This window comes from Semicossyphus pulcher, unplaced genomic scaffold (assembly GCF_022749685.1).
Source record: "Semicossyphus pulcher isolate SPU_LCO1_2020_fin unplaced genomic scaffold, fSemPul1.0.p SCAF_6, whole genome shotgun sequence".
NCBI classification, from domain to species: domain Eukaryota; kingdom Metazoa; phylum Chordata; class Actinopteri; order Labriformes; family Labridae; genus Semicossyphus; species Semicossyphus pulcher.
Genome location: NW_027211737.1, coordinates 23975923 through 23998520, shown reverse-complemented (window position 1 = coordinate 23998520; position 22598 = coordinate 23975923). Strand labels below are relative to the sequence as shown.

Here is a 22598-nt window from a genome sequence, read left to right as displayed (position 1 = left end):
TGTGAAATGATTTAACATTAGATTGTGACTCCTGTTGGATTGTAAAGTGTGTGGTTACGGTGGCTTGATTAAATATTCATTTGAACAAAGGGCCGGTGTGATAACCATGATACTGCGAGGCTGCTCTTGGATCTGACAGACACATAATGACATTTCCTGTTATACCATGAATGAATGATGTTATCGGCTCGCTGAGTCAAGCTTTAAAACTAACCAGCAGAAGAATGAACATGAGATTAAAATTAGGTCGTTAGTATTCAGAAATTCTCCTCACAATTTTAACCAAGTAAAGAAGAAGAGAACACAAATATGACAAAGGACTTATGAGCTGAAATAAGAGTTTACTTAATTATACAGTTGTGTTTAGTTCACAGTAACAATCCACCTGGAACAAACCTTCATGGTCTATTTGCAAAATAAAGTACAGGCAGAGTTTTTCTTTTTTTTTCTTCAAAATAAAAGCCCTCATTTAGGGAATATCAACTTGACAAGCGACATCTGATGTTTGTGTGATAAAGTGGCAAATAACTGAAACACATTTTGGAGCGCAGCAAACACCAAAACACTATAATTTAGCCCAATGATTGTCCTGTCTGCATTAGTGTCATAGTGTTACATCTACGGCAGGAGGAATGTTTACTCCACACATATAAATATCTTTATAGACAGTAGCTGTGCCAGATGAAACTCTAAACAGCTCCCGAGGCGGGCTGGCCTGCAGAGGCTATCACAGATCTGATCTCCATTACACTTCCCCATCGTCTCTGTTTAAGGGAAAGACAGAGAGCGTAACTCGATCTAGGGGAAATGGCTTTGCGACTGTTATTTGTACAGTCGCATATGAAATTGATCATGTGATTTGTGGTTTTCAAAATAAGAGTTTTAGGCATTTTTAGGAACGGTTTTGGCATCTTAAATATCCTGACACATGCAAGCCAAATGTAGTGGCACCAAATTTTAAGAAAATGTAAACTCAAAACATGTTTCTTCCTTCTCTTGTCTCATCTACAATAAAGATTTATTCATTATGCGTAATTTTAACAGATAAATATTACCCTTATGACTTTGGGAATGGCTACATCAAGTGTAAGAACATTTTAAACATGTGAAATACATCCAATCCGAACATTAAAGTTGACTGGCCATAGCACCAAACAAAAGCACATTGTTTTGTACTGAATAAAGGGACCAAAGCAACAGTTAAATAATACTCATTTTGCTCACTGTACAGGCAGCGTTACACTGTGGCATGTGCACCAGCTTGTCATAAACTCATGGTGGAATGAACTATAATGTTAATGTCACTGCTACATTGTGATAAATTGCTCAATAAAATACAAAACATTAATAAAAGCAATATCAAAACAACTTACGTTCAGGTACTGTACATTACACTACAACAAGCTTTTTGCATAAAAATGACCCGAGGTCCTGTACAGTATTTCAAAATATAAAAGCTTCTTTTCACATTTCACAACAAGTGGGTGCAGGCCATGCAGGGGATTGCTTGTTATCTAGATATAAAATATCAAGTCGGATCATGCTTCAGAAGTCCCTCGGCCCCCGTTATCGTCAAGTATCATAATCTCTCCCTGGCGCTGCTGAAGTCGGTGGCACTCAGCGAATACAAAAAGATTCAAAGTGGCAGAACTCCCTCTGCTCGTTACAGCGGGGAAATGTACTAAAAGGCTGGAGGAGGCTTCACCCTGTGGCCACTTCTTCCTCCCTGACAATCAAAAGAGTGAACGTCTTTTCTCACAGGATGCTGGGCGTTAGAGGATCCCAGTCTCTGTCTCCCGGTCGGGTCTAAGGATTCAGGATGACACTGGTGGTGTCCTCCTTTTCTCTGCGCTGGAAGGTGGTGTGAACCTGCTCCAGATCCGCGATCACCGCCAGCACCCGAGCAGCCGCGCTCTGCCCGGGCTTTATGAGCTGAACCTTGCACTCTGCGCCATCTATGAGACAGGAAATACACATTCATTTTAAACAAAAAATAGAAGTCATGGTGGTATTATGCACGTAAAAACAAATCTTCTCCCCTGGAAATTAGTTAGATAAAAATAGAATCAAAATACAGTAAATCAATTGCAAATCTAGAGTCCACATTCCTTAATTTTCTTTAATGAATCTAACACTTAGCTTCTTCTACATGTTCTTTTAAGTGAATTTTCTCTGTTGGTATCAGGATGTCGTTATGTTTTACCTGCTTGTAAAAGATCGAATTGAAAGTTCATCTCCTCTGCAATTAGATTGCTGAATGTACCTTAGGTTTTTAGGCCTATCTTAGAGAGTGTTTATCCTTTTATCAAGACTGATTTTTTAATCAGTTTATCAGTCTACCCAATATCAGTATTTATTTTAGATCTTATTTCACAATTTAACACTCATGCATCATTTATTGTTGTCTGTACGCCGCTGTTCTTATGTCTTTTATGTACAAGCTGCTCCAAACCAATTGCCCCTAGAGGAATTAATAAAGTCGTTTTAATTGAATTGAATAACACAAAGTAATACATATACAGAGGACAGTTAAAAGAAATTATGCTTCAATAGGAATCCACAGCCCTTAGGCCCCTCAACTGATTCATCCAGTCCTGGAAAAAAGAGAATATTTCATTGATTTATTTAGGCTTTTATGTCTTTGTGTAAAAAAAAAAAAAAAAAAATACAAAATGAGTTTGTAAAAAACCCATGAAATGTTTTAACAGTTGAATGTAAATGGCCTCTATTTCTTTGGAGGTGTGGATGTGACCCTGGGCTCCTCAACTGCATCAAACATTGGCACAATTTCTGGTCTTAATCTTAGAAGAGGCTCCAGAGGTTAGCTAGGCTACTAGCAACAACAATTCAATGAAAGGTAATTACATTTTATAACCCTGTAAAATTAAATAATAATAGTGTTTAGATGCTGTAGGGGGGCTGCACTGTGGTGCAGTGGTTAGCGCTGTTGCCTCACAGCTAGAAGGTTCCTGGTTTGGACGCAGTGGGCCTTTCTGTGTGGAGATTGCATGCTCTCCCCATGTATGTGTGGGTTTCCTCCAGGTACTCCAGCTCACACAGTCAGAAGACATGCTCATTAGGTGACTCTAAATTGCCTGTAGGTGTGAGTGTGAGTGTACCCTGCCTCTCGCCCAATGACAGCTGGGATAGACTCCAACCACCCGCTACCCTGAACAGGATAAGCTGTATAGATAATAGATGAATGGATGGATGGATGGATGGATGGATGGATGGATGCAGTAGGTGCTGCCTCACCTGGGCGAATGTCTGAGTTGATCTTTTCTTTATTGCTGGACGTCTGATCATCGTCTGGCAACTCCAGGTATTTTTTCCTGCAGAATAAGTCAGACATGTTAATCATATCATCACTGAGTATTCTCTATAGCTGCATTTTATTTTCTTCAGTGACAGTTAAATATCTGTTGGTGATGTCAAGCAGCAGCTGTAGAGTAGAGCATTCCTGTGTTGCAACAGAGACCTCTAGTGTCCAGTTAATGAACTGCATGCAGCCTGAGGCTGTTCACAGGCTGTTTCCTCCACTGACCTGAGTTTGTCCCTTCCCTGGAGAAGCTGCTTGTATATGGTCTGCGTCTCTACGTCGGGATCCAGCGGGTCACTCCAGTCACCCAGAGTCACAGCTGAGTGGGTCCTACTGCAGCCTGTAACTGAAAACCAGACTTTTATTGAACAGTGGTGCTCTACATATGGACCCCACACAGGTAACATCAGTCCATACATTTTTATGTAGGGTTTAACCTACATATAAAAACGACTATCACTAGAAATAAAATCAAGCGGTTACACAGACTCTAAATGTAATTGTTCAAAGAAAATCACATTATGATTCTCAGAGCTCGTTCTCCACTGGAGCAACAAAAACATGGCAGCTACAAATTGAGGGTTTAGTCATTAAATATGGATCGCCAGGAGCTCGCTCGCTCTTTGAAGCCAGCTACAAGTTAGTGGACCGGGATAATGTGAAGAAAATGCGAGACTGCAGGCTGATGGACAAAACTGCTTATGCTCTGAGATGCCGTTCATTCCTGACGATCCTTCAGGGGCGTTGTGTGTAAAAATTAACATATTTATTATTGTAAAACTGAGTTAATTTGTACATATAAACTAACAAACAGCCCTTAAGATAAGTTACACTCCATCCAAAGATTTATAAGCTGATGCAGCATCAGATAGTAAACGCAGGATTACCAGCTCGGTCGGCCTGCAGGCAGCAGGTCCACTTGCCGCTTCGATGAGCTCCTGGGTGGAAAGAGGGCAGCATGCGATCGTTGTAGATGCTGACTTTCCTGATCGCAGACAGCCACTGATTCAGCTCATTCACATTCTGATGAGACAAAAAAACACCACAAACCTCTAGTTATTGGTTGCTTAAAGTCATATAAAATTAAAGCAGGGTAAATTTTCTATCCAAAAGTAACCAACATAACCTTTTTACTGATAAAAGTCAAGTTTAAATCAACTCTCTGCCTGAAGTCAAAAGACTCTAAAGGAGGAAGATATATCAATTAAATGAAAAATAATATAATTCTATTACTTTTTTAATCATATTTAATATTTTAGTTGATCTTAACTCTTATATAAGAACATAGCAAAGTGTCAACAAAATAAGGAATCAAGGAAATAACGTGGTGGTGACTGGCAGGTGTCAGTACCAATGCACCTTGCACTGGATGTACATGGTGAGCAGCTGGCCGTCGTTGTCCTGGGTGATGACCTGCATTACGTTCTGCTGCTGGAAGGCATTTTCATCCACCCTCTCCACGGCACACACACGCTGAATGGGGATTGAGGAGCGCACCTGCAACGATTCAGCCACAATCCACATCTCCAATTAACACAAGTATGCACAGGCGGGTAGTGATGGATCATGTTTTCACCTCAGGCGGTTCCCGCTGAGGCTTAAGTAAAATAAAAGTGACACTGGATCACAGAGCAAATTAGCAGAGCAGCGTCTAATCCTGAAATATTTTGCACGCATTAGGCGAGGAGGAACTGCGTGAGGCAAGGAGGAAATGAAGATGAGATCAGCATGGCAGCAAAGGCCACTTTAAAGTGTAAATCAGCCACTTCCAGTGGGACCTCGCTTCCCTGAGACTGGAGTGCTCCGACATGGAGGAAAGGGGCCAGGACATTGTCTGCAATCTGATTTGCAATGTTAGCATGAATATCCACAGCCTTCAATTAGCCCTCGCCTTTATTCCACTCACACAAAGCCCAGACCGTCTCAAAGAGGGAGCTTTTAACCGGGCTGGGGAGAGAGCCGGCTCCCCTCTCGGCCTCCCTCTCTCTCTCGCTCAGTCTGCGGCTGGTGAATGAGAGGAGATCATTATCATGAGGTTAGGCACCGCATGGTAATAACACTAATGATGTTCTCACAAGGAGATCAACACAAATACAATAAAGCGAGCTGGGGATGACTAGAAGGTTTCCTCTTTTTATGAGGCGGGCTCATGAACGCCCTTCAAAGGGAACACACAGTGGCTAATTCATCATCAGCCGGCACGTCAGCTTCTAATAATGGATGAGTCACTTTCACATGACTTTGAAGCAAAGTTTACTCATCTATTTTAGGCTTGTAAGAGAATAAATACACATACGCATGGTGAACGTGACTTATTATTTTGATGCAGATGTCACAACAGAACGCAGTTTATACCCTGCATTTGCATGTTGTCTGAATGAAACCCCGACAGGGTGAGCAGAGGTTCCTCCGTGATAACAACCTGCTCACTTTACATTATCCCGCTTATTACACAGCTTTTAAGGTACAAAATCAAATATTTGCCACAAAATATTGATTTGGAAATTATTTTATTCATTTAAATTTTTATTATATTATTGTTTTCTGTTTAAAAACAGTCTGTTACACTCAAAGTGAGAGCTGCGTCCATAGCAATGGTTAACTCGAACCTTCCTAAAATGAGCTAAGCTAGCATTTTTTACTACCGGGAGTCGAGCCTGCGATCAGTGCGACGAGGACCGTAGCCTCTGTACACGGGGCGCCTGCTCTACCAACTGAGCTAAACAGCACCCCTATTGTGTTCTGTTTAATGTTAACTTCATGTCTCGTCTTCAGTTTTGTAGATCTCTCTGTTATAGCCTTCAGATTTTGCATCGTTTAACCTTTATTGTTTTCTCTTTGCTGTTTTGTCTCTTTTCTTTTTCCCTCTGTAAACAGACCAACGTCAAATTTACCGGACTTCTTTCAGCTCATTGATGTGATTACAGTTTGTCCTCTGGATTGTGTGATTAGAGCCGCATCCCTAGCAACAGTCTGTTCTTCATAGCAACGGTCTGTTATCGAGAAATAACAGACCTCGGAATCCCATAATTAACCAATTAGAATCAAGTATTTAACACAGCCGTGTAATAACTTCAACTCACCTGGCTTTGTTCTTTAAGTTAAAAGTTATATATATTTTTTATAACGTCCATGTTGAATCCGAGAATTAGTAAGAACAATACCTACAGTAGCTAAATAGCCAAATGCTAATGCAAATGCTAAATCTCGAATAGGTTGCTGGTTAGGAAAAAGGCTTTGTAAAGTATAAATAAAATAATATTTAACAGTGGAATATGAAGCTGTAGCCCACCTGTTCAGTACCAACCTGCCAGTCAGGGGTCTTGGCATAGGACAGGGTCTCACTGGTCAACCAGAAGTAGCGTTTCTTAAAGGCAAAGCGGGACAGCAGTTGTGGTCCCTCTGTTTTGTGTTTGTGGAGGAACCCCTCTTTAACTGTGACTGAGGGCATGAACACGGCCCGCTGTGGCACCTCAGACGCTGCAGGAGGAAGATGAGAGAGTTTTAGACAGAAAATGAAGAGAGACACTTTGTAAAGCACAAGTAAAGGCATATTCATCTGTCCAGACACAAGGTGGTGCTGTGACAATAAACAAAGTAGGGTTTTAATGTTAAAATACAGAGCAAGTCTTCATTTTTGGAACTTGCAGACATGCAGGATGCCTTCAAAGAGGCCTGACAAACGTCCAAGTCTGTCCAACAAACTGACGAGCATTAAATGTCAAACTGGCCTTTAAGAGAAAAGAGTGGGCGTGATGCAGAGGGAGGCTGAAACATGAGACATCAGAGGGGGAAGATGTTTCACAACAACAGCCTCACTCACACATGACGGCAAGAAAGCAGCCAAGACATGTTGGGTAACCACTTGTGGCAGGCGGTTTCTCACTCCAGCTCCCCGCCAGCTCATTAACCGTGTCATCGCGCTATTAATTTTTTAACCATCGCGCTGCACTATTGTTTTTTTTAATCCTGATATCAGCTGGGGCCTGCAGCGCTAGCAGCTGGCCTGTGGGTGATCAGCTCACAAGCGTGACCTCCTTTTCATTCCTTGATTACAAGTTTAGTGTTGTGTTCACTATAGTTGGCCTTACCGATGTCATGATCAATGTCGATCAGCTTGTCGAGGAAGTCTTTGACGGAGGCCACACTGCGGAGGATGATGGGATGAAGAGGCGCCATCCACTGCTCCTTCCCGTGACCCAGCTGAAGGCCCAAGTTCCCTACACTTTGTAACGCCTGGGGACCATAAAGACACAACATCAACTCACATCAAATCTCCACAAACCGACAGAACTCAGTGTGAGTGACTGCAAATCTCAAAGTCGGAGATCAAAAGGGTCCCTGAGGCCAAGCATGCTGGGAGGCCCTTTGTCCAGCCCACACCTGGCCCGGGGCGCGGAGGAAGTCCCTCGCACACCCCTCTCTGAAGCTTGGCTTTGAACCGCAGTCTGCTCGCAAAACACACACACATACACACACAGGTAAAAATAGCTTGTTCTCTTTCTCTGTAGAGGACCCATGGCAACAGCACTTCAGCACCATGGACAGCAACTACAGAAGCCACACGTGGGAGAGCGACGAGGTCTCACTTTTCTTCTGATATTTGACCATGAAGCCCCAGTTTTATATCATACCCATTTGAATTTGGATTATTCCCACTTGACGCAGGATGTTTAAGGCATTATGTGAGAACATATTGTTCAAAGCAAACAAACGCTCGTAATAATACACACTGTGGGGCGCTAGTTTAGCTCATCCGATAAAGCGTGCAACCCATGCGCAGAGGCAAAGTCCTTGACGCAGCAACCCTGGGCTCAACTTCCCTTAGCCCTTTGCTTGTATGTCATCCCCCACTCGCTCTTCCCATATTTCTGACTCTATCTGCTGTCCTGTCAATAAAGTCAAAGCCCAAAAAATAATCTTTACAAAACGTGTGTTTGATCTTGATTTGACACAAATTTCTCCTTTTTCTAATTCCAGGCTGTGGGACACTAACAGCTTTTTGAAGTGGATATAAATGGTGGATTATTAATGGAAAATGCTACATTTTTTTATAGCTTACCAGTTAAATTTCCAGGAAGCAGAGCCATCTCGGGGGGGAGCGAGGCCCTGTGTGAACTTGACGTGCAAGGCCCTGCTCACTGACATGCATACCCGCTAGCTTCACACACCTGACAAATGTATCCATCGTACCTCGCAGTGACTTATTAAATTCTTCCTTTTTAAAATTATTTTCCTTTTCTCAGCACCTGTCCCAACTCGTGTTTAAGAAATCTGTCATGCTCTCGTGCGGCCGACATTGTTTCCTCTTCTCCTTCTTCCTTGCTGTGAGCATCGAGATGGAGCACGCACTATGGAACAACGCAATATTGAAAATGAAAAATAAAAGAATAATTTGTGAGGTTAAATACTAGATATAGTAAAAAAAAATACAGGATGTAAAGCCAGGGTTGCCAGGGTTGCCAGGGTTGCCAGGTCTGCGGTCTTCCCGCAGAATTGGGCTACTTTTGTGTTGCTGCGGACCCTGTGCGAGGCCCTTTAGAGGCGTGAGGCCCCGTGGGGTTGCACACTTTGCACAGCTCATGCAACGGTTCTGCCAGGAAGTACACTAACTTATGACTTTTGTGTGGATATTGATGAATTTAGAGGATTGAGCCATTACCTAACAAGACGAAAAACGAAGGCTCAGTCTACAGTTATTGACCGTCACTGCATACAAAAGCATACAGTGCAAAAATTGTTGAATTCCTGCTTAATATTTATTAGTTTCACACTTGCAGATTAAAATCCCTCACTGTTCGTCGTCAGCATGCGGCCTTGCATCCAGTCCGTCCGCTTATAGACTGTTTGTTTTTATAGCCTCTGAGTGTGATGTCTGGACATGAATAAATTATGCACAGCGCTGTCTGTCTGTGTGTACGTCCGTGTTGTGTATCGTACCTTGGCTAATAGTAGCAGCGTTCTGCTTGTACGCGTGTCAGCGTGCTGATCCCTCAGCTGGAACAGTTTGGGTGTGAGGATTGCAGGAGCGAAAAAACGCAGGAAGAAGAATCCACTGATGGCCAGATACTTCACATCCTGTAGAAATGGAGTCAATGTGACAGCAGGGCAGTTATTTCTCTCGGGATAAAGAACGTAAGACAATATATAGCATATAAACAGTTTAATCTCAAATAAAGAGGCTCTGCAGATACATTAGAAAGGCGTTTCTTCATTGTGTTTTTTCCTCACACTGACCTCATTCTCAGGCTCTGCAAACTGCTCCTCCACTCTCTTGTGTAGCTGTTTGAAGGCCACTCTCATAACAGGAGGACACTGATCAACTGAGCCCACGATTGATTCAATGATGCTGGTTAAATAGCTGTGCAGCATCTCCACACTGCTGTCCCGCACCTCCGCCTCGGACACGGCACCCTTAAATGAAATCCGTCTTCAGAGGGAGAGAAAGACACAAATGAGTGAATCCCTGTTTCAGGAACATAAAGACGAAGCACCAGACTTCTTGTTTATAGATGTGGTGGAATAATGTTCCCACTTAATTTTCACAATTAAAATGGCTCTTATAAAAGCAGTAATGACCTCTCTGTCGTTGATAATGTGTAAGCGTGCTATCTCTGAGATTGGACGGATGAACACAGATATTGAGTGCTGATTTAACCTTGTCTGCAGAGATTTATAGACAAGCAGAGGAGGAAACAAATAAGGTGATGTCAGGCAGATCTACAGCAGACAAAGAGCGCGTTAGATCCCCGTCTCTCCTCCATGTCAGAGATAGACATCTCAGGGGGCTCATAGCAGTTTCCAGGCAACAGCCTCCCCCCCTTTTTACAGCCTTTTTTTCATTTTCTCACATTGATGTCTTCCTCTCTAGGGTGAAGTGTAGAGGAAGTCTCCTGTGGCAGCTTTTCCATTTGATCATTTTACCACATAGATTGCGAAGCACACACATGAAGCAACACCCCAAAATCCCCAGCGGCCATTGTTAGTCTATAACAACCGCCTGTTAAGCGGAATTGGACTATTTTTAGGGCAGAATATGATGACGGGTTTGTTTTACCTTGTGCGGTTCAGGTCGATCTTACACGGATCCAGCTCTATGTACTTCTTCTCATCAAATATGCGGTTGATGATCGGCTTCAGCACCTCATGCAGATACAGCATACCAACAGCCTGGCAGCAAACAAGACCATATGTTGAAGACATCTCATTTACATCTACGCTACAGGGTTTATTTCATGTATGCGTAAATGTGCAAGGAGTAAACACGGTGTGCTGTAGGAGGATGTTACTGACGCAGTGTACATCTAATAGAAACCGGGACTGTTCAGGAAAACAACCATAAAGTTGCACCAAAAGGGAAGAAATAATTAACCAAGATGAAGTGCTTTTTACTCAGAGAGGAGACAGAAAATCAATATCTAACAATGCTTGATGGTTATATATAAATAATATTACGTCAACGCACCTTCATGAACTGCTCCATGGCCTTGGAGGAGAGCGAGTTGGAGCGAAATAAAGTGTTTGGATCAGCTATGAGAGCAGAACGGAGACAGAGATAGATTAGGTTTTTAGTTAATAACTTAGCTCAACATATAATGCAATGTATTAAGTTAAAACAAGATTTTAGAGAAACATGCATATGATAAGTTTAATGAACAGAAAGAGAAGTGTCTAATGTTTGTGGAACTTTATCAATCCAGAAGGAAATCCTAGCGCCACATTGCGCCAAAATTACACTACAAAACAAATGTAATACAAAATAACCGCTCAAATATAAGAGAAATATGAAATATAAAATGTAGAATATAACATTTTAATTGTATGTACATGTATTAATTCTCCACCTCCTTTTCTTTCCATGTTGTTAAAACACAAGTCTCCACCAAACCTGCAGCACCACACCTGACCAAGCCACACCTCATCATTATAAAACAGAACCAGAATGTGAGTTGTTAATGGAGAGTTCATTCTTGTTTGTTGATATACCGTGTATTATTTTCAATATAACGGTTTTATATTTACTTTGCCAGAATAATCTCTTTGTATTAACCTTTGAAGAGAGTGAAATAACACAAGCGGAAGCATTAATTATGAATTTAAGAAACCTAATTTAGAAGGTGCCTTAACATTATTATCATTTAATCATCCTCATCCAAGAACTAACCTTCCACCTGTTAAAGAGGCGGTATTATGCTGTTTCACATTATAAGACATATATATAATGTTACAATGTTGGATGTCCAAACTAAACCTGGGTGAAGTTTCAGATCTGTAGGTCAAAGTATGTCGGAGTAATCCCCAGGCTTCTCAGCTCAGGCTGCAGGCTGCTGTGAACGCCAGGTTTCACACAGTTCTTTCTACACGCTGCACTTTGTGATGTCACAAAGGCTGTGTTCGAAATGGCATACTATACGAGCAGTACATACTGATTTGGTAGAAATGTAGTGTGTAATATGCAAACAAAAGCAACATTTACAGTACGCCAAAAATACCCGGATGTTGTACTGATTCGGAAAAAATCTTCAGAATGTATCGGATCTATCTACCTCATCTATTGTATCCCACAATGCAAAGCGCTGGAACGTCACATTGGCAGTTGAAACAGCAGCAGCTTCGAGCAGAGGGGCGCCCCCTGTAGCTAAAGCTAAAGACGGGGTGGTTTGCTTTTGGTGGGGTATTGTTTACTTCCACTTTCCAAAACCAGAAACTGAATGTGCACACAACATTAGTTGTTCGCTAAAAACGGCAGCAACAACATCATAGCCATTTATGCACTGTTACATGTATAATCGAGGCAAATTATTTAAAAAAGAAATGCCTAAATATAAACAAAAAAAAGATTAAACTTGTATTAAAAGCTCCCAATGAATGTAATGAAGCAACATTAAGTTCTCCCAGTGACCCTCATCAGGCTCGTAATCATGCTTGATTAAAGCTTTAAGATTGGATCATTGCTCCATTAAATGAATTGACATCTATTAATACAGAGGGGATCTTCAGTCTGTTTCTGCCTTTTGGTCTGGCTCCAGATTTTTTTTGGCCGTGCATGTTTTCTATTCTGTTTGATCTACTTTTATCCTGCAGGAATTGATCTGCTTTACAGACACGGAGCTCAGTGTCACAGCTAAAGACAGACTGACGTGGTTGCAACATCCCTTAAATCCTTCATGGTGCTGTTGCCTAAATATGGTGACAGAACTGGGTCAACAGGTAAAATGTTTTGCTTTAAAAATCAGGACGGTCGGGGGGAAATGCGGTGTTTTTTGCAGCTCAGTGGGTGCACTGTTACATTTTCCTTTTCTGTACCCCTGTGCCAAACTTTAATGTGTGTCTGTAAAGCAACCATCCACTCCTGATCAAGCAGTTACCGTTCAGATCATGTGGAGTTGCTATGGAAACGAAGGCACGATGCTTATTATCTCAAACTGCACCAACGGACCCCAAAGACCGGAGCACAACTCTGTGTGAATGAGCAATGTGGAGGCAAAAACATGACTAACACAGGCCACAGAGGAGCCAGAAAAAGACCGTTGGTGAGTAAATAATTGGCGTCGGGTTGGTAAATATAGAGCTGGATGATTTAAACTGCCCACACACCGAGCGTGAACGCTGCTCAGAGACCTTAATGTCAATTTAGTGTTAAATAGAAGCAGCGCTCAGAAGGTCTCTGGAGAGGGAGAAAAAAAAGCAAACTGGCAGGTCCCAAACTCTGACTAACAGAGACAAATTTAGGTCTTACGCACACTGTGTGTTACATATCCACAGATGTTGCATTACATTGTATTAATTGTGCAAACATTTTAATATTCTTCTCGATTTGACAAGAAAACATCATAAAAGAACACAGCAGTCATCAAACGGCTATTGAAACTCTAATTTCTGCTTTTTTGACATCACACGTGGTCATGGCTCTGACTCACTCACTCATGTGATATTTTGTATGATGTATGATGTCGTTCTTTTAATCTTACTGGTGTGGTTGACCTCCCGGGTGTTAAGGTAATCCAGGAACGGCACCACCAGGCCCTGTCCCAGGTAGATCTTCACCAGAGTCATTGCCACGTCCTGCCGGCTCTCCACAGTGGTCACCTCCTCCAGCATGGTCAGAGCACTGCTGTCCTCCACCTGAGGAGGAGAAGGAGAAGGTTGTCGCATGCCTCTGACACGGGGCAAAGAGTTTTACTGTTAATTTAAGGCTTATCTCTACGGGGACATGGATTTTAGGGATGGTAAGTGTTCTGGGTTCCGTTTGTAGTACACTTGTAGTCCGAGTAATATTAACCAATCAAGTATCAGCAGGCTGCGGCGTGTGCAGGAAAAACAGTCCATGTAGACAGCAAAAGCAGGCAGGCTTATCTGATGGTGATTTAGCTTCTTATTAATCTCTATTAACCGACATCTGCATGCTAACAGCTAACAATCCATTTTAGATCTAAAATTCAACTTGAGATAAATTCCCTCGACGCTGTGTCAGTAAAGCCGTTCAGCGTTCAGATTTCCCGACGTCCTCGAATGCATCAGAAATAATCGAGCCGACCTCCGTTCAACAAACGAGCGTTTTAAAAGTAGTTTTCTTCTCTTGAAGACAGACCTGACAAAGCTTCATTTTGACTTTTTGCAAATCTGCATCATGATGTTGAAATGTCGGCAAAGGTAAGACGTAAGTAAATCACAAGAAAAACGGTTTCAAGTGTTGACTGGAAGTTGTTCATCGCTAACCGCTTGCTACACGGCCAACATGTTCATAGGTGTCCCCAGAAGCTATATCGTCCTCAGACTGTAGCCGATGGGATCCGAGATTGACTTAAAGCTAACAACGAATAAATGAACCAGGTTGAGGCAGGATAACTGTGGATTTTGAGCAGAGAAAGACGGTCATTCCTTTACATGCAGAAGAATGAATTGTGACGTTGACCTCTGTAGGGGAGATGACCGACTCCACCAGAAGGTGAATGAGGGGCTGATAGTACACAGAGGGCAGGATACGATCCTCCACCAAGCGCACCTTCAGACGCAGAGCTCCCAGTTTCCCACTGACAACAGAGAAAAACACCACCGATTGTAAAAAAGAGATGTTCTGCACAACATGAGGTTAGAGAGATTAGTTTGTTTTGTATGTGAGAGTCTGTATGGCTTTGTTTACGAGTTATAATATCGTGTGTGCTGTTTTTGTGCGTTAGTTTGTTCGCAGGAAGTGTGTGAAATCCACAGGAAGTTTGATTTCACTATTTAGTACGATTGTATTTCATTTCTTTTGCAAATGATGTTTCACATTTTCTACATTCGTACAAAGTGAAATACATACTTACAATAACATCAAACCAATGGTAAAGAGTATGTAGATAATCTTTTGCAAGACAGTGGTGAAAATATGTTTCTAATAAGCGTGTTACTCTAACTCAGCAGTCTGCCCTCGTACAATAAAACCCTTTAAACTGTGAGTCATGTCCCACTGCACCTCTGAGAATCTCTTTACATTAACACCATCCTTCAGCGGTTCACCGCTCCCTCTTTGTTACTAAAATTATCTCCAGGAACAGATGCTGTCAGAGACCCGACACTACACCTGCACATGTTCATTTAAATGCATGACACAAACTACAGAGGGGAACAAATGCTTTCCTTGACTGCGTGTTAGAAGACAAGGTGCTGCAAGTTTGAGCTTTGATCAAATTTCAGGAGCAAAAATTTCTCAGTTTTACAAACACACAAACAAGCACACCCATAATCCTCACCCAGCATCAACCTCGTTGTTTCCCAAAGGCAGCAGACGAAACCAGCCCTCCAACTGAGGTGTTTTGTGCAGACAAGCAAAAGGGATTTCCACCTGAGGAAGGAAATAACAAATAAGGATACAATATCAGACAGGAAAAATGATTTTTGGGGTGGAAAATACAGTGATCAGAACATGAAATCAATGAAATATGCTTCCTCACCTTCCCCAAAAAGTCGTTCTTGCCCACCATGTCCCAGTCCCACACCTCCACGGTGACACTCCCCTCCGCACCCAGCTCCTCTGGATCCAGCTCCAGCTCCAGGGTCTCCCCCCAGTGAGGGAAACGGGTCTTCTTTATGATCTAAAACCCAGCAGGTTGGGGAGTTAGACCTTTTAAAGTAGATCTTTCTTCACTTAACACCTCGCCCTCTCAGCTCTTTCATATTTACAGTAACATAAAATAAAATTAGAGAAAATTGGACAATCAATAAATTAGGGTGGAAGAACGAGTAAATCTGGTTCCATTGAGGCCAAAACATACTGTGCATGCACGCACATCGAGCTCACCGAGGTCTCTGCACTGTGGTTGTTGAAAATAACTCTCGCAAATGGATCCGAGGTTCCAGAAATGTCTCTCGGAGCCAAATCTCTGCAGGAATCAGCAAATAAAAACACAACAGATCAATACACTCAAATGCTCAACAGGCTCCTTTAACCTCAGCAAATTAAACTAGTTGGTGAGAGGTGCAAGAGAAGACCGCAACACAACTGCTCTTGACTTGACCTTATTCTTTCAGGCTTAATTCACATGTATTGCAGCTTGTCTGACTAACACGGTGTCAGGACCTGATTGACATGCTCATTAGTGCCCTGGCAGAGAGGGAGAGAGAGGGAGTGAGGCTGCAGCCTGGGACGCACAGATGGGGCAGTGAGCGGTGTGATGGAGGCAGAATGAGTCAGGAGGGGAGCGTGGATGCCTGCGGGGTGATGGTGATAACATTTCAGCACAGGAACACTGAGAGCACTGCCAGGTCTCAGATACAGGAACTTAACTTCTGCCTGCTGACAAGGTTAATCTGCTTTCAACTACACAGAAGATACAGGATAGTTTCAGATTTTAGGCCATCTTTGTCCTCTGAAGGAGCTCTTTCTCCTCACATTTTGACACTTAATTCATGTTACCTGGCTTCAATGACTTGACACCTCAGGCTGATCTTCTCTGCGTCTTTCAGCAGCAGCAGACTCAGGTGGATCTCTCCCTGGACTTCTTCGTCAGGGTCGACCCTCGTCAGGTTCACCCAGCTATCCAGTCCTGAGCAAACCACACAGAGAGATACTTCTCATTAAAATAAGGATGCAAACAATATAAGTTTCTATTATTTGTTGGCTGTCGATCCTAGAATTGATAATAAATAGATCATTTCAGGCCCTATAGTAGCTCCACTATTGAAGCAAGTTGGATTTAAATAAATAGAGATACAGTCTGTCATAAATTAATTAAGGAAGAAAGTTTTAATCGCTCAATCAGTTTGTTAATTTTCAGGATTGGAAGTGTTTTCTTGACGTCCCCTTTTGGAAATGTTGGTACGTTTTGCTACTTTCTGGCATTGGTCTTATAAATTGATTATCTTGATGCACTGGAGCACATACAGCTCTGGAAAAATTTAGAGACCACTCCAAATACTCTCAAATCCGCATCTCTCTTCATGTCATGGCCGCCCCAATCCAGAGCTGAACCCCACTGAAAACCTCCTGAATGTGATCAAGAGGAAGATGGACGGTCACAAGACATCAAACAAAGCCGAGCTGCTTGAATTTTTGCTCCAAGAGTGGCCTGACGTCACCCCACAATAATGTGAAAGTCTTCCACGATGCATGAAAGCTGTAGTTAAAAACCAGGTTAGACCAAATATTGATTTGTGAACTGTTCTTAAGTTCAAACATTAGAAATCTGCAAATTTTCTTTGCATCATTCGAGATCTGAAAAACATCTTTATTGCATCTTTTGGTTTTCTTAACCAGTCGTCATTTTCTGCAAATAAAAACCTAAGTGAGAATATCTGATTTGCAAGTAGAGAGAAATGTTGTTTACAATAAAACAAAAGTTCAATTGACACAAACACAAACCTTTAAATAGTAGAACCAGAGAAAATATTCTTGTAGTGTACGTGAAAATAGCAGGTTTTGTTCTTAAAAGTCCATCATGCTGTTTAGTGTAACTCAAGCTAAAGAGTAAAACATAAACTACAGTGAAGTCCTTGAAAGTCTGATTGGATATTGTTCAGATTTGTGTCATGTCAAAGGTTTTCTTTTATCTTCTGAAACTTCAGACAGAAGCAGGGGTTCGATGTCAAAGCCCGACTGAGAGGAGACTCCCACGAGGGAGAAACTGACTCCACCGTGTAGCCATGAATCACACGAGGTCGTGATGCCAGGTGGCTCTCAGGAGAGAAGCATCAGTATGCAGCAAACTCACCCTGTAAACACTTTGAGCAATTGGACGAATCTACAAACATCATCACGACATACACTGTTTCAAATTCAGTGTGTCTGGCCAAGACGGTGAGGAAAGAGCCAAAGTTCAGGCTGAGACAAACACGACTAAATTCTTGAGCGTAAAAGCTTCTGTTGGACATTTAACGGTTTCCTTTAAAAAGATGGTGCGAATGCAAAATAGGAAAGCCATCATAGAACAACTGTATCAGGTGATTTCATTTACTTTAAGATATAATCTCAAAGATTTTCATTTAAATAAATGTCTGTTAAGTTTCTATCTATCGACGGATGAAGTAACACAATGGTGATTGAGCCTATGGCCCACTGATGAAAGCTTTTGCATTTGCAGTATATAGTGTTATTACAGACTGGGTGTCTGTGGCGACATTCATGGAAAAAATCACAAGCAGCGCCCAGTTAGTGACGCATTTTCCATCACCCAGCAGTGGTTGGTCTGCCAGAGAGGGTAGGCAGAGCTAAGCGGCTGATTTTCCAGTCTCTGCAAGTGCTGCGACTAAACAGTAATCTACTTCGGCTGAACAAACAAAGAAAAGATGGATGACTACAGATACAACTTCAAAAATAAGTGAAATTCCAAAGAAAAAGAAACAAATTCGACGCTCAGATGAAGGCAAACAGTCTAAAAAGGAAAGCGACCGTCAGCAAGGAAAATCAAGAGTTACAACCGGAGCCAACCGTGGACGTCTGGCCATCTGGGAAGTATCCGCAATTGCCTTTTATCGCCATTAGGTGCCCTCAAACAGAACGAAACTGAGAACTTTGGGATTATGTCTTTAAATACAAGCAAATCAAATCCAATTAGATCTTTAATTTTTTTCAGATTTTAGGATTTATTTTAAGACAACAGTCGAACCCGGTACTTATGAGGTTACCTGTTGTGTTGATTCATGGTCAATAATAAAGTGGACATAAACCGATCAGCTTTAACATTATGACCACTGACAGTGCTGGGTGTAGGGATGTGAGTGACTTTGATAAGGGCCAAAGTGTGATGGCTAGACGACTGGGTCAGACCATCTCCAAACCTGCCGCTCTTGTGGGGTGTTCCCGAGGAGGGAAGCTGGCCCGTCTGGTCTGAACCAACAGAAGAGCTACTGTAGCTCAGATTGATGAAAAAGTTGATGCTGCTTCTGATAGAAAGGTGTCAGAACACACAGTGGCTCACAGTTTGTTGGGTATGTGGGATGTGCTGGACAAACAAGCCTGATCCATGGAGGCTCCACCTCGCAATTTACAGGACTTAAAGGATCTGCTGCTGACATCTTGGTGCCAGATACCTCAGCACACCTTCAGAGGTCTAGAGGAGTCCATGCCTCGAGGGGTCAGGGCTTTTTTTGTGGCATAAAGGGGTCTTACACTATATTAGGCAGGTGGTCATAATGTTATGGCTGATGTATATTTTATGTAATTCTTGAAAAATATGTAATTTATTGGGAAAAAAAGTTATTGGCATTTTATTTAACTTGTTTTGAAGTAAAGAATATAAAAATATTACCTCATGGTTTTATAATTCCTGCAAGAAAGGGTTAAATGTGAGAGACAACACTAACAAAAATCTCTCAGTCTCCTCATTCAGACCTTTGACTGGGTCATGGGAAGCCCTGTGTGTTTAACCTCTGACCTTTGGTCCCAACCCTGTCCTGTTACAGTTGTTGAGTTTGTTCAGTCGTACCTTTGCCTTGAGATCCGATGGCATCTTTGCTCAGAGTTATCTTTCCAATAACATCATCGTGGCTGTAAGAGAGGTAAAAGATTATCAGATAGAAGCTATTGAAAATACGATCAAAGTGGTTTAAAGGAGGTGAAGATGAAGACAGACTGATGAGAGAGCTGTGGTCATGAGAAGAGAAAAACAACCTTTAATCACTCAATCTGTGCGACCATCTGTCCGGTGATGTTTGTTTATTCAAGCTCGGAGTTTTGATTCCCAAAACATTAAAACTGCACACGATGTTTTTCACACAAATACATCAATACAACTGTCACGTTAAGCAAACATTCATGGCTTAGAAGACTTTAAATCAACTGCCAAGCTCTGCCAGTTATGGCTGAATATGGAAACGTATTGAGACTGATTTGTTACCCGATCGTGTCCTCGTCCATGACATGAAAGGAGAGTGAATGAAACCCCATCGGGAGGTGCAGCGTGTACTCTTCGCCCCAGAAAGGATTAAGGTTCTTCCACACTGTGGCGGTCCTGAAAAGAGAGATTTAAGCAGAATTCAGACTGAAACATGCATGCAACATTTAAAACCAGTTTAGTGATGCAGGAGGCAGAAATCATGGTGAAGGTGGCAGCGGTAAAAGCCCTTATGTGAGGGAAGAGAGATCATGAGTCACATGCAAAAATGAGTAGGGTTTGGAAGCACTCCAAGGGATCCAAATCATGATTGACATTACAGAAAATTACATCAGCTGCTACAGAAAATAGGTTATTCTTTTTTCACTTTTATCTTTTCTTTAGTTTTTTGTGACATACAGGATAGTTTTACTTGTTGGGAAGGTTATAAGTATTCATTTAAAACAATCAGAGAATTCCCTCTGTCTCACAGCTTTGTGTCATATTCAATGTACTTAACAGACATTGCATCAACTCAAGGAATCATGTGGTAAAAAGATTAGAAACCACTGCTTTATATAAGGTTAAAATGTGTAGCTGAAATGCTCCAGATATTATTCAGTTAGCTTGCTGGGTTTATCACAGCTGTTACAACCAATAGAGTCCTATTATGAGGATGAGGAGGGCAGTCCATTGGACCTCAATACTTTTGATATCGATTGAAATTTGTCGAGAAATGTCACCGTGTAAAGATAGCACTGAATGCCTGGTCAGATTCATGTTCTGTATACTTATTCTTTAAACAGTAGCTTCTAATTTAAATCTATATTTGGCCAATTTTTGACCGTTTTATTTAGGTGTGTTCATGTGAGGCTGGTATGTTTAAAAAGATCTTTAAAAAGGAGGGGGGGGGGGGTCTATATAAGATTTTTAAAGAAATTCAAAGAGAGGTCTAGAAAAATGAAATGGTTTGGTATCAATATTAATCTTTAAACACTTTCGCAATAGGACCAAAACACCTCAAAGACCACCCTACACTAAGGACCGTTTTATAGCCCTGTACTGTTATTTCTAAGAGCGCACTGTACTCATGATTTACCACCATCTAGCAGCCACATCATCCATGAACATCACACTCGAGGAGTCAGTTGGCCAGCAACACTACAAGATAATTAGTGTGAGTGTGTGCAGTGAATCATTGTGCCGTTTTCCCTCATCACGCCAGATGGAACAATAGCCTCTGAATTTAACCCATGTTGTTTTTGTTAAAGACAGCAACAAAACTTTTTCTAAAAAAGTCTGGCCTCTTTTCAACTAGCACGACTTGGATCGATAGACTGCAGCTAATGAAAATAACTGTCTTTAATTGCAAACTTAAGTGGATGAAATCATATTTACTTTTGCGCTCTAACACCTCTGAACTGGTGTCCTCTGTTCCCTGCTTACACCAGGAGCTCCCTGCAATTATTGATGCAGCCTCTCCATGGTTACCTGTGGCTGTTTTAAAGGCCAGACCAGTATCAGGTTCTCTGTGTTGGAGGGGCCACGCTGTGGGCACCACCACAGTCATCATACACACTCCACCCTGGTTACATATGTGCAGAGCAGCAGTGTGCAAATATCTCAACTTTGATAAAGGATATTGAATAGGTCTGAAGCTGTAGCTCTTAACAAAAGCAGATCATTTTCATGCACGAATAAAAATGTAGCTCTTACATAATCAGAGAGAGAACTCACCTGGCCACAACTTCATTGTCAACTTTTACAATGCAGTATGGATCACTGGTTCCGGAGCTGAAGATGACAACAAAAAGATGACAGCATGAAACATAACAGAATAGTCTATTTGCCTGGTAATAGGTTAGATTAAGTGCCCGTTGTATTTTCATAAACTGATTCAGTAAATAGACCAAACTGCCTCACGTCCATTCAACTAATTTACAGGCGACAACGTACCAGAAATTGGCGTTTAAAATATACGTTAAACTTTGTCCTTACATCTTAAACCTAATAAGATGCTAATCAACAATGTTGAGGCTGCAGGCTATAGTCTGAGAGCTCCGGCTTGAGCACAGACGCACATGCCATTCAGGTATTACTTACACGTCTTTGGCCGGGAGGTTCCTGCCCTCGACAATTCTGAAATAAAGAGACGTGTTTCTGGCCATTTTCAGTCGAGTGAGCTATTAATCCACTTCTTCCTATGTTCCCATACGCGCTCTTATAAATAGTGCTCTTCCCCTCAGCAAGTGAGTTTTCTTCATTTCGTGGCACCTTCAGCGCGTGACGGCGTACAGCCCACCAGTAGCGCGCGACACAGGCGCGCATCCAGCCCAGTCAGTCCAGCAGGTTACACACTCTGAGCCACAGTGTGGGCAGCTGAGCTGTTGTTTGACGTTGTAAGTCTTAAATAGACTGTCTTTTTAACGAAATAAATGTATCATAGCAAATGTCCATTTCGAAATATACATGATATAATAAGCTGCATTTATATCCGAGTTTAATATCATTGGTTGTCTTTCGCAGACAATCTGTTTTGACTGGACGTTGATTCATTTTTTTGTGTGTTAGGCAGACATGCTAACCTTTGATTCCAGTAAATGTATGGTCATAACTGCTAAGTAAGTGGTCCTCATTAGCGTCTCTTCTTTGATACAATGCCTCACCTGGCGGACATATTGAAGTACTGCATGCATCATTGCAGACACATGAAGCACGCCATATTACAAAGGGAATCTGCTAGGAAAACATAATGTAGCGTAAGGTTCGCAGTCTTCTAGTCAAGTACTTAAGAGAAATCGGTATTATAGACATAATTTAATTGTTTGTTTTTATTATTTTATTTATTATTTATTTGTTCATTTGTTTATTTGGTTGGGTGGCTATTTATTTTATAGTTTCTTTCCTGCCAATCTACTCCTCTCCACTCCAGTCCAATAGGTGACGGTAATGCACCTTTCAGGTGGTTTGGAATAAGTATTCCCTGG

General features: G+C 41.8%; 1 protein-coding gene across 2 annotated transcripts; it reads right to left on the bottom strand.

The window, feature by feature from the left end:
- Window positions 1–332: 332 nt before the first annotated feature.
- On the bottom strand, window positions 333–21804 carry LOC138610705 (rasGAP-activating-like protein 1). Of its 2 annotated transcripts, none has more exons than XM_069683507.1 (21): window positions 21715–21804; window positions 21349–21405; window positions 19636–19749; window positions 19225–19286; window positions 16218–16347; window positions 15603–15684; window positions 15256–15396; window positions 15055–15146; window positions 14235–14352; window positions 13291–13444; window positions 10785–10849; window positions 10377–10489; window positions 9557–9749; window positions 9260–9397; window positions 7411–7555; window positions 6612–6799; window positions 4679–4816; window positions 4207–4342; window positions 3545–3665; window positions 3256–3332; window positions 333–1955 (listed from the first exon to the last, which is right to left on the bottom strand). In XM_069683507.1, the coding sequence occupies exons 1-21, from the start codon at window positions 21777–21779 to the stop codon at window positions 1807–1809; spliced, it is 2478 nt and encodes an 825-aa protein (XP_069539608.1). In that variant the 5' UTR covers window positions 21780–21804; the 3' UTR covers window positions 333–1806. The 2 variants fall into 2 exon arrangements, with proteins under 2 accessions (XP_069539608.1, XP_069539609.1); XM_069683508.1 differs by having other exon boundaries at window positions 6627–6799.
- Between the last annotated feature and the right edge of the window lie 794 nt (window positions 21805–22598).